Genomic DNA, 11,728 nt, shown 5'->3' with positions numbered 1-11,728 from the left:
ATAACTTTGGGGGGACCTGAACCCCTGCTGTAGGCGGGAGTGGGTGGGTGAAGACCTGGGCATTTCATCTCACAGGTGAGATTTCTCACAGGGTTCTTGTAGGAGCGCCAGGTGAGGGGAGCAGCCTGGGAAGCCTCTATCGATGTCAGTCGGACACTGGGCACTGCCTACCAGTCAGCCTGGGCGGTAAGTCCCTGGTGAGGGAGGAGTGAAGTCTCGGGGGAATCAGGGTGGCCCCAATGCCTGAGTTGCCCAAGTCCTTCCAGACCAATCTCCTGATGCCTACAGGTTCCAACTCTACTTCCAAGTACTTGGGAATGACCTTGTCTGTGGACCCCACGAGCGGAAACCTTTTGGTAAGATGCTGTGTAGGGCGCCATCAGGGCCTGGGGAGCTTAACACTGGGTGGGTAAGAAGAAGGAAATGGGGCAAAGAGCCCCGGGGAGCTTCAAGGCAGCAGCGAGAGTCCCGTGCCCTCAGTGTGCATTGAGAACCAGCTGCGTGGATTCGAACCACTGGCCTGGTGGTTCACAGCTGGACACTTAACTCAGATATAAGACACCAAGGAGGCAAAAGCGACCTGTTAGATGTAAAGAAGGGCCCCTGGTCACACTGTGGGGGAAGGGTAGGGTGGCCACTGAGGGATTGGGGCTTGGAGCCTCTCTGCTGCTCTTTGGGAGAACGATTAGGCCGTCTGTTCTCCGGACATCTAGGCCGTCTGTTCTCCGGACATCGACAGCTTCGAACCATACTGGGCAGTTCAACTCTATCCCACCGGGTTGCTATGAATGAGAATGAACTTGGCAGCCTTGAGGGAAGAGGGGCTGTGGTGCTGCAAGGGGGGTTGCTCTGGGCTAATTGATGTCCAAAAGACAGGCAGCTGGAGGGTGCCCCCACCCTTTCCCCTCTGCTTTCTTCAGGCCTGTGACCCTGGGCTCTCTCAGACATGTGACCAGAACATCTACCTCAGTGGCCAGTGTTACCTCTTCCGTCAGAATGTGGGGGACCCTGTGCTGCAAGGACGTCCTGGGTACCAGGGTAAGCCCCCTCACCCCAGGGACGAGGTTGGGGATCCGGGGGGGTAACCACACCTCCAGGCGGCTGCCCCGACATGAAGGCCAGCGTGGGCCCTGTCCCAACCCGGAAGACCCTTCACCAGGTGCCTTTATGTCGGGCCTCTGCAGAATGTATCAAGGGCAACGTCGACCTGGTCTTTCTGTTTGACGGCTCAAGGAGCATGCAGCTAGATGAGTTCGAGCAAATTCTGGACTTCATGAAGGATGTGATGAAAAAACTCAGCAACTCTTCCTACCAGGTGAGGACAGTAAATACGGATGCCCCCCCTGAACCAGCTTCGCCTCGATGGAAGCGTGGGTGAGAGGTGTCTCCGGAACCCAAGCGCAGGGTGATAGCCAGACTTCCGGAAGGAGCAGGAAAGCGTCCGGGCGTAAAAAGCTGCCCGGACTTTCCCTTCTCCCGTCTCTGCTTCTACCCCCTTCTCCGGTGTCTGAGGACCAGCTCGCTCAGCTTCTTTGGGGCACACGGCTTGGTGAAAGCTCCCCGGTTCCTAGGTTACAATTCCCATTCCCCCCTCCGTAAATTTCGAAATTTTCCAAGAAGGGATTCTGACGGACTTGGTCTCGGTTGGGCGACCATCCTGGATTCGGCCAGCTGTATCCAGGTGAGCGGGGTCCCTGAGCGAACATCTGGCACCTGGAACAATCCCTACTGATGAGAGAGGCGGACGCAGCAGTAAACAGGGCTGTGTCATGAAGCGGAGACGTAGTTCAGTTCATTTCCATGTTCAAGTCTATAGCGCCTCATTTTCTTTTCTTTTTTCCCCCCTGCTTTAACTTTTATTATTTTAAGCTAAATTTACTCCTGAGCCATACCTTTTTGCTTCTTCAGTTTTTTTCGGGGAGATCTTTTCTTCTGGGTAACTTCCTCTCCTGGATTAGGAACAATGTGTTCCTTCTCAGTCAGGGTCGGATTGATCTGACCATGAGCTCTGCATGTCTGGCAGCGCATCTTGGGGGCTTTGTTCACCTGGATGTGCTCCAGGGAATCCACATCTAAACCCAAGTTCAGCATGACTCTCTGCTTCTTTAAGCACGTGCAGCACAAAGTCAGCCCTCTTTGGGGGCCACCGACCCTCCGTCCTACCCCACTGCTTGGCGTGGGCACACCTACCAACGTCACCGTTGTGACGTCGGTAGGACACACCCTGCTTCTGCCGATGAAGTCCTTCAGCTGTTTGGTGGCTTTCCGGATTGGCACACCCAGGATGGCCTGGGCAGTGTCACAGGTGTTCTTGAAGCAGACCCGGAGATCCGACCCTCCTGATTCGCGGGACTTTGTGCGGTTTCCTGGGTTAAATGCATAGGGAATCATTTTGGCAGATCCCTCCGGCCGCTCCAGGAAGAGTTCTGACTGGAGGCGGGAACGTGGAGCTGAGTTCCCCGGGCCCTGGACAGGAGGTGGTGATAGGAATGAATGGGTGGAAAGCCAGGGGGCACGCCACTGCACTTCTCCCTTCCTTTCTAGTTTGCTGCTGTTCAGTTTTCCACAACCTACAAAACAGAATTTAACTTCTTGGATTATGTTCGGCTCAAGGATCCTGAGGTCCTGCTAGCCAATGTCAAGCACATGCTCCATTTGACCAACACCTTTGGTGCAATCAACTACGTCGCGTGAGTTCCCCGTTGGGGGAGTGAAGCTACCCATTCTAGCCTCCTCTGGGTTGGAGGGTGGGTTGGGGGTGGGGAGCGCATCAGATCATTGTGAGAAATCAAGTGGACTGATGTGAGCCAGCACTCTTGACGAGAACTAGCAGAAATTCCCACTCTGTGGACTAGATCCCAAAGGGAAATCCGTGGGAGAATGCAGCTCGAAACAGCCAGTGTTGCCAGGCCTCCTGCGGCCCTGGAACAAGGCGTTGAGGCAGCTCCATCCGGTGGGGTCCGCTTGGGAAGGCAGCCGGTGATCCAACATCTCAGATAGTCTAAGGGATACGTGAAGGAGCCCCTGGCTTGTTCCTCAAAGTACATTCAAGGCCCAGGTGGGAAACAGGTGTAGACCCTGATTTCCCAAAGTTGACTCAGAAGGTGTTTCCTCCCCGGCCTTGGCTCAGCTTGCTGCGTTTCAATCGAGGGTCTGCCTGATTGGGTTCCAGGGCCTTCCTCGGCGAAAGAAACACACATTTACCTGTAAATATGAGACCAGCCAGGAGAACGCGTGACTGGTTGTGGAAGGGGACGATAGCCCAGCTGAGTGACTGAAAAGAAGGCTCTCGTGTATTATTTCACTTACTTTTCTCATGTTCATTTTGTCAGCAAGCAGGCCTCCTTGAATTTGCATACATTAAGCATGCCTGTGCTATACTTCCTTAAGCTGCTTCCCGGGCATGTCCCTCTTTCCCATGGGGCTCCCTTTCTTCCTCTCTCTCTAGACAGCTTTGCGATGGAAAGGGTCAAACAAGTCCGTTCAATAAATGGCAGCCTTGCTTCCTCCATTCAGAGGGACAACCTGAATTTCAGCCTCCAAGGCTGACAAAATCTGATTGGTGGATCCTCAGGTGTCCATGGGCCCACCCAACCATGAGCTGGTAGACCCTATCGCATAGGGTCACTCAGCACCCACACAGAGTCTAGAGTCAGCCTCTGTGGGCAGGGGCTGTTCTTGAAGAACCGGGGCACCATCAAGGGGGAAGACACCTTAGAGCAGCGGTTCTCAACCTGTGGGTCGTGACCCCTTCGGGGGTCGAACGACCCTTTCACGGGGGTCTTCCGATTCATCACAGTAGCAAAATGACAGTGATGAAGTAGCAATGAAAATCATTTTATGGTTGGGGGGTCACCACCACATGAGGAACTGTATGAAAGGGTGGCAGCCATAGGGAAGTTGAGAACCACTGTCTTAGAAGGTGTCCTTTGTGGAAGCAAAAGAGACAATCGTGAAAATGTATTGAATAAATACAACTTGTCCACCCACTGTATGCCAGAGAATGTTCTAGAACAGGGGCTGGCAGACTCTTTTAGTGAAGAGTCAGATTGCAAACATTTCAGGCTTTGTTGGCTAGGTATGCTGAAAACCCCACACAAATAATGATTAGCACAAAGTGGGAAGATTATCCGGGTCCTGATTTTCCACATCTCCACCTCGGACACCAGCCACCCGTGTGGCATTTCTCTCTCTCTCTCTCTCAGTCCCTCCCTCTCCACCATCACGTGGACTCTGACCCATAGTGGCTCCCAAGGACACATTGGAACTGCCCCCGTGTGTTGCCGAGACGGGAACTCAGAGTGACTAGGGTTTTCGGTTACGACTGGGGCTTTGAGGTTCACACTCCAGCACATAACCATTACGTGCCACCTTAATCCCTAACGACCCAGAATTAGGTCTTTACCAAGCAACTGCCTGCATAGCCTCTTCACCAGCCACCCACAGCTGACTCCTGACCAGTTAGAACTCTGTCCTTCTAATCCAGGCGGCCTCAAACTACGGCCCGAGGGCCACATGCGGCCTGCCGAGGACATTTATCCGGTCCGCCGGGTGTTTTCCCCCCTTTTGTTTTTTTACTTCAAAATAAGATATGTGCAGTGTGCATAGGAATTTGTTCATAGTTTTTTTTTTTAAACTATAGTCCTGCCCTCCAGCGGGTCTGAGGGACAGTGAACTGGCCCCCTGTTTAAAAAGTTTGAGGACCCCTGTTAATCAGTTGCCAAGTAGGAAGATATCAGGCCCTGCTGGCTTTCATGACCCCCCAGTAGTTTTCGATAATTCACTGGAATGACTCACAGAGCTTGGGGGCCCCGGGGCGGTGGGAAGAGGCATACTCACCATAAGCCTTTTAAAGATCGTCATAAAAGGATGTGGGGGGAAGCCAGCCCCCCACCACTAATCACGGGTTCGGTAGGCGCAATTATACAGCGATAATATGTAAAGATGATAGTCAAGTCGTAGAGAATGAGAGAGAGAGGAGAGAGAGTCACATCAAGGAGTCAGACACATTTCATGGCAGGATGCTCACCTCCTGGACGGCCATGATCTCAACAGCCAGGTCCGCGCACAGCCCACGCTGAGAGGGCAGGGGAAAGCGATCTATTTCTAACCAAGGCTTGTGTATCTTTGGGAGTGTGCAAGGCCCCTGATTACAGGTAAAGACATACAGCACGGGAAGGGGTTGTACTGTAGGTGATACAGTAATGGGAGGGGGATGATCTAGGGGTGTACAGGCTCTAGGAAGAGGAGGAATTGAGGGTACACATGTGGCAAGATGGGCGGAGCCTAGATTCATGATGGCGGCCTAACCTTGATTGCCCTTGAGACTTGATTTATTCTAAGCTTCCAGGGGAAGCAATCCCAGTCCCTAACAGTCGGGAGTGGGCCCCAGCTCAGGCGGGACAGACAATAGGGTCTGCTTGCTCTGGATGGCTGATAACTTCAAGGAGAGAGCTTGACCATCATTCACCATTAGTTGTACGTAGTTACGTTTGGCATATATTTGGGGGAGACACTTGGGAGAAACCTCTCTGTGTCCCACAGATGTGCTCGAAGGGCTGCACAGATGTATTCTGGGAAGAGTTTTCAGGACAGAGCTGCAGGTTCTCAGAGATGAGCCAGGCTCGGGTACACGCATGGCTGAGGCATCAGGCCCCCACACCCGGTACCTGAAGTTCTCCGGCTGCGGTCCCTGGCTCTACGGCCTTTGCACACATTTCAGTGTTGCCTGACTGCTCTATGCGAAGAAAGACCCATGGGTGGTTGGGAAATTCCCAGGTCCATTTGTGTAAGCCAGAGACACAAGGCTAAATTCACTTCTTTGTCTGGTAGACCTTTAAAAAGATGGGAAGCCTTCGTGGATCAGCAGGTCAGGGATCATGTAAAGCAGTGGTTCTCAACCTTCCTCACGCCGCCACCCTTTCATACAGTGCCTCATGTGGTGGTGACCCCCAACCATCAAATGATTTGCATGGCTACTTCCTCACTGTCATTTTGCTACTGTGATGCATCGTCAGGTCAATATCTGATAGGCAGGATGGATTTTCATTGTTACACATTGAACCTCTTGAAAGCACAGTGATGAATCAGAAAAGCAATATGTAATTCTATATTGTGAACTATTTATTTCTAAAATGACAAATCAATGAAATCTTGTCTCGAAGCATGGTGTAGCATGGATAACAGTCTTAACATAACAACAGTAAACGACATTGCTACATTTTGCGACAGTATGCGTAAAAAGCCAACGGTCGGGGCGAAGGTTGAGATAGCTTCTTGCTCACCAGATCAGCAGATCTGCACGTGGGCGGACCCGCCTGGAGAGGGACAGAGGACCGGTGTCTCGGTTCCTAGGACCATTGGAAAGATGTTTCCCATGGTCTTAGGCAACCCCTGTGAAAGGGTCATTCGGAGCCCAAAGGGGTCTGACCCACAGTTTGAGAACCGCTGATATAAAGACACATGGTGAGAGAGATTTGGCGGGGGTGGGGGGGTAGGGGGGGGGTGTTTGCTGACCTGTGCTCTAAGCCCTGGAAATTTCTATATGTATTATATATTTTTAAATATTTTTTAAAAGTTTCCAGTGAGTTGATTTGGACTCCACATGTGTTCAGGTAGAATGTTCCTCCATAGAGTTTTCCAGGCTGGTTTTTTTGGGAAGCTGATCCCCCAGGCCTTTCTGCGAAGGCACCTCTAGGTCGATTCAATCCCTGGTTGACCAAGTGCCCCGGTGGTTAAGTGGTTACGAGTTGGGCTGATATCTGTGAGGTTAGCAGTTTGAAACCCACAGCGGCTCCCTGGGAGAAAGATGAGGCTTTCTACTCCTAGAAAGGTTTACGATCTTGGAAACCCACCTTGCCAAAGAGGGTCACTGTGAGTCCGAATCACATCGATGGCAGTGAGCTTGGCCAACCAACCTTGGCACCAACATAACCTCTATTCTTCTCATTGGATGTCGCATTCCCGTCTGTCGTCCCGCGTGTCTAGTTACGGATCTTGTGGGCGCCATTCGCTCCCTGCTGGTATATTCATCTTCAAACCAATAAAACTCGCCGTGATGGAAATACAACCAACAGGGTCAATAACTAGACGGGCGTGACAGGCTGGCCATTCCAGGCAAAGGGACTTGCAAAGAGCCCGAGGGGAGAGCAGGCTTAGGACCTTTCAAGAAGAGCCAGGAGGCCAGTGGCTAGACCAGTGGACCCTCAGACACAGCTCCTCATGCCATGGTGACCCCCAACCATGAGATTATTTTCCTTACTACTTCATCACTGTCGTTATGTTAATGTGACCCCCAAGGGTCGCGACCCCACAGGTTGAGAACCGCTGAGCTAGAGAGAAGTAGTGGAGAGGGAAAAACAAAACTCTCACTCCCATCCGGTCCATTTCACCTCATGGCCACCCCACAGGGACAGTCTCGCTACTCTCTACGGGAGCAGAAAGCTTAGTGGCCGACCCAGCAACGCTGGACCACCAGGGCTCCTTAGTGAGGGGACGGTGCTAGGAAATGAGACGAGAGAGACTGGGAGCCAGGAGCAGCAGGGACTTGGAGGGTCTCGCTTCTCCTCTGACCACGATGCACCTCTTGGAGGTTTTGAGCAGAAGCGTGACAGCTCCAGAGGAGCAAGACAAAGCTTTCTCTTCCCATGAAAGGGACATCTCTCTGCCCGCAGGCACAGTTCTACCCTGCCCTGTAGGGTCACTGTGAGTCAGAACTGACCCGATGGCCATGAGTTTTGGGGGGGGGTTGGGGGGGGTTGGGCTAGAGATGCGTAGCTGCAAAGGTGGAGTGGAGGGTTTGGAGAACAGCACAGGTTTGTAGTATCCGAGGGGCAAATACAGCGAGAGCTATGGTGCAGTGAGGGACCACCGTGGCCTGATGGAGTGCGCTGTGGGGTAGGGATGGAAGAGAGATGGGAGAAAGGCGGAGCGGGGAGGAAGGGACCTTAGGTCCAGGTTTCTGAGGAGCCTCTCATCTTCCTTCTTGGACACAGAAAAGAGGTGTTCCGGAAAGAGCGGGGGGCCCGGCCAGACGCCACCAAAGTCCTGATCATCATCACCGACGGGGAAGCTACTGACAACGGCAACATTGACGCGGCCAAAGACATTGTCCGCTACATCATCGGGGTACGGATCCCCAAGGCCCCTGCTCCTTCTTAGGTCTCATCTCCATCCCTCCCCTCTTCTGGAAGCCCCTTCCCCTGACTGCCTGGGGTGCGAGCTGGGAAGCCGGGGGAATCACAGAAACCCATTGGGGCCTGCGATTCTGAAGACGCCGCTCTCTGCTCCCACACAGATCGGGAAGCACTTTAAGACACAGGAAAATCAAGAAGCGCTCCACAAATTTGCCTCCCAGCCCACGGAGGAGTTTGTCAAGATTCTGGACACCTTTGAGAAGCTTAAAGGCCTATTCACGGAGCTGCAGAAGAAGATGTACGACATCGAGGGTGAGTGGCAGGCACGGGGAGGGAGGGCTGGGACAGCCTTTTCCCGGGTCATTGATTAGAGACGGGTGGATAATCCTGACGGAGCAGCTGACTTTGCGATCTAGCGCTCCTGACTGAAAGGCTCTGGTGGGACTTTCAGGGAGGGTGATACAAGTGGCCTCGAATTTTCCCACCTAAACCTGGCCCTCCTCTTGGAGCTGCCTTGGATGCAAGGTGAGGCTCGGGGCTGACCTTCATCTCGCTGGTGTCCCATGGGCCCCTGCAGAATGACCGTCATTCCTTCCCACCCAGACTCCACTCTCTCCTTTCACTCAGCCTAGGCTCCCAGTGGGAGCCCTGGTGGGGTAGTGGCTACGTGTCAGGCTGTGATCTGCGTGGTCGGTGGATCGAAACCACAAAGCAGCTCTGCAGGAGAAAGCCAGGGCTGTCTACTCCCGCCAATAGTTACAGTCTCGGTAACCCACAGGGGTCGCTATGATCAGCAGGGTCCTGCTGGCGGCAAGATGCTCCACACTCCTTAAGAGGTTAGCCCCGGGGGAGGAGCACAGAGGCCCTCCTCCTTCGCCCAGAATGGGAGGTGTTTATTGTTGTCAACAGAAGAATGGCTGGCTATGGAAGGCTTAGTCTACTCAGGGACATGATTCCCATGGGCAAGTCCCCTTTGACGTTCGTTCAGAAGAGGCAGGAGGCTGTTGCTGATGTTGTTAGGTTCCTCCGATTCACAGCAACCTTCGGTACCACCGAATGAAACGCTGCTGGTCCCGTCCACGCTCACGGTTGTTCTCGTGATGTAGCTACAGTGTCGAAGGTCTGCCTCCCTTTCCCTGTCCCACTATTGACCAAGCAGGAGGTCCTTCTCCAAGGACCCGTATCTCCCGAGAACACGTTCAAAGTAGATGCGACCAAGGCTCGCCCTCTTTGCCTCTAAGGAGCGTTCTGGCTGCACTTCTTCCAAGACAGATTGGTTTGCTCTGCGAGCAGCCCCTGGTACTTTCAACATTCTTCTCCAGCTCCGTCATTCGAATACATCCATTCTTCTTGGGTCTTCCTTAATCGCCGTCTAACTTTCTCGTGCATAGGAGGCGATTGAAAATACCACGGTGAGTGTCAGGCACATCTTAGTCCTCAAAGTAGCATCGCAATGCCTCTCAACACTTTCAAGAGGTCTTGTGCAACAGATTTGCCCAACGCGATGTGTTGTCTGACTTCTGGACGGCTGCCTCCGTGATCACTGAATGTAGATTCAAGCAAGACAACACCCTTGACAACTTCCATCTTTTCTCCATTTACCGTGATATTAGCTAGCAAACAGGACATGTTCCCGTTGGACAGAAAGAGCCAACATGACAAAGGTGGTGATATGTGAGATAAGACATCAAATAATGTGATCAGATAGATGTAACCCGGGAGAGGCCACTCAAAGGTGACTTTTCAAAGAAGGCTTCTGGGAGGTGACTTCAGAGCTGAGACAAGAAGCTGAGGAAGCAAAAGTCGTGAGTGTGCTGAGCACAGACCGAGAGAAGAGCGCGCAAACAAAGACCAGGAGCGTGTGGTCGGAGGGATAAAATCCAACAGAGCAGTGTGATGAGAGCACACAGTAAGGACAGAGACGGTTGGACTTGTTTATTTTTATTTTAGAAATGTGTATTAAGTCTTAAATGGGACAATGGTTATACGTCAGGCTGCTAACCATACGGTCAGCCGTTCGAAACCACCAGCTTCTCCTCAGGAGAAAGAGGAGGCTCTCTGCTCCCGGAAAGAGTTACAGTCCTGGAAGCCCATAGGGGCTAGGGTCACTACGAGTCAGGATGGCCGTGAGTTTGGTTTTAGGAAATGGGACAAGGACAAGAGGACCCTAGAAATAGGCCGTCCAGATGATGAGACCATTAGTCCACAGACCCCATGTCCAAGAGTGGGCTGAGAGGCAGAGCTTTGAAAAGGTCATGGGAGGTCAAAGGAAACCGTCACAGATAAACATGACTGGTGGCTGACCCGTAGATCAGAGTGACTAGGAGGCTAGAGTTTCATCTAAACAGCCGTGGGCAAGAATGGCATCGTCAAGAAAAGGCTTCCCCAACTGAGGCACATTAAGAAAGATCCCCCAGCCTACTCTCTGGATGCTCTAGGGCAGCGGTTCTCAGCCTTCCTAATGTCGTGACCCTTTCATACAGTTCCTCATGTTGTGGTGACCCCCAACCAAAAAAATCCTTCTCCTTGCTACTTCATCACCATCATTTTGCTACTGTGATGAATCGGGCGACCCCTGTGAAAGGGTTGTTCCACCTGCAAAGGTGTCGCGACCCACAGGTTGAGAACCGCTGCGCGAGGTGGTGTTCAGGGATTCATGGAGTTGTTGGGAACATGAACTGAGAATTAAGGTCTGTCTGGAGCCAAAACTTGCCCTCCCCTCTCATCCCTGCCTCTGTCTCTTCTTTAGTCCCCCTCTCTTATGGCCCCAGGGTCTCAGCCCCAGGCTCCTCTGCTTCCCCCCAGGCACCAACAAACAGGACCTGACGTCCTTCAACATGGAGCTGTCCTCCAGCGGGATCAGCGCAGACCTCAGCAGGGTGAGCGCTCGGACGGAAGCAGGAGGCCTGGGAGCAGCCGCGAGGAGAGGGCTGTGAGCCAGCGTCCACGCCAGGAGCGTGGCTGATCCCCACTTCCTTCCTCTGGGCAGGGCCACGGAGTGGTGGGGGCAGTTGGAGCCAAAGACTGGGCCGGGGGCTTTCTAGACCTGAGGGCGGACCTGCGGGACAACACGTTTGTTGGGAATGAGCCACTGACTCAGGAAGCAAGAGCGGGCTACTTGGGTGAGTACCTCTCTCTTCTGCTGAAGACCTCTGGTTCTCAGTGGCCAGAGAGCGCCGGGGTGGGGGCAGGAGGGGGGCTGTTCTCCGAACAATGACGGCAGCAACCGAGCCACCAGCACAAGCCACTCAGAGTTCAGATATGCGTATGACATTTGGGAGGAGCGGAGAGGACTCACAGTCAGTGCTCCCGGCTGATAACAGAAAGGCTGGAGCTTCCCAGTCTGCCCAGAGGCACCTCAGCAGCAAGGCCGGGTGATCAGCTTCTGAAAAACCAGCCCCCGGCACCCTCTGGAACCCAGTGCCACCCTGTCTCCCGTGGGGCCACCAGGAGTCGGAACTCGTATTGGTGTCACGTGTACAATGTTCGTCACTGGAGATTTCCCCCACCTTATTTGCAGGAGGCCCAACGGCTCCTTTTCTTTTTTAATGTCCTTGAATCTCAATATTTCTTTAATTAATTAATTATTTTTT

The 11,728-nt window shown here is 53.0% G+C and overlaps 1 protein-coding gene across 1 annotated transcript in view; it reads left to right on the top strand.

Annotated features, from left to right (window-relative positions):
- ITGAL (integrin subunit alpha L) overlaps positions 1 to 11,728 on the top strand; it is a 46,418-nt gene that overhangs the window by 2,166 nt on the left and 32,524 nt on the right. The window contains exons 3-11 of the mRNA XM_045285583.1: positions 92 to 186; positions 289 to 356; positions 921 to 1,038; positions 1,185 to 1,315; positions 2,545 to 2,690; positions 7,995 to 8,127; positions 8,297 to 8,447; positions 10,941 to 11,014; positions 11,125 to 11,257. Coding sequence (XP_045141518.1) covers positions 92 to 186; positions 289 to 356; positions 921 to 1,038; positions 1,185 to 1,315; positions 2,545 to 2,690; positions 7,995 to 8,127; positions 8,297 to 8,447; positions 10,941 to 11,014; positions 11,125 to 11,257 — 1,049 coding nt within the window. The remainder of the gene's footprint in view (positions 1 to 91; positions 187 to 288; positions 357 to 920; positions 1,039 to 1,184; positions 1,316 to 2,544; positions 2,691 to 7,994; positions 8,128 to 8,296; positions 8,448 to 10,940; positions 11,015 to 11,124; positions 11,258 to 11,728) is intronic.

The sequence above is a fragment of the Echinops telfairi genome, unplaced genomic scaffold (genome assembly GCF_000313985.2).
Source record: "Echinops telfairi isolate 266 unplaced genomic scaffold, ASM31398v2 ScPeMD7_5;HRSCAF=22, whole genome shotgun sequence".
NCBI classification, from domain to species: domain Eukaryota; kingdom Metazoa; phylum Chordata; class Mammalia; order Afrosoricida; family Tenrecidae; genus Echinops; species Echinops telfairi.
This window is presented reverse-complemented; position numbering and strand designations above follow the sequence as displayed.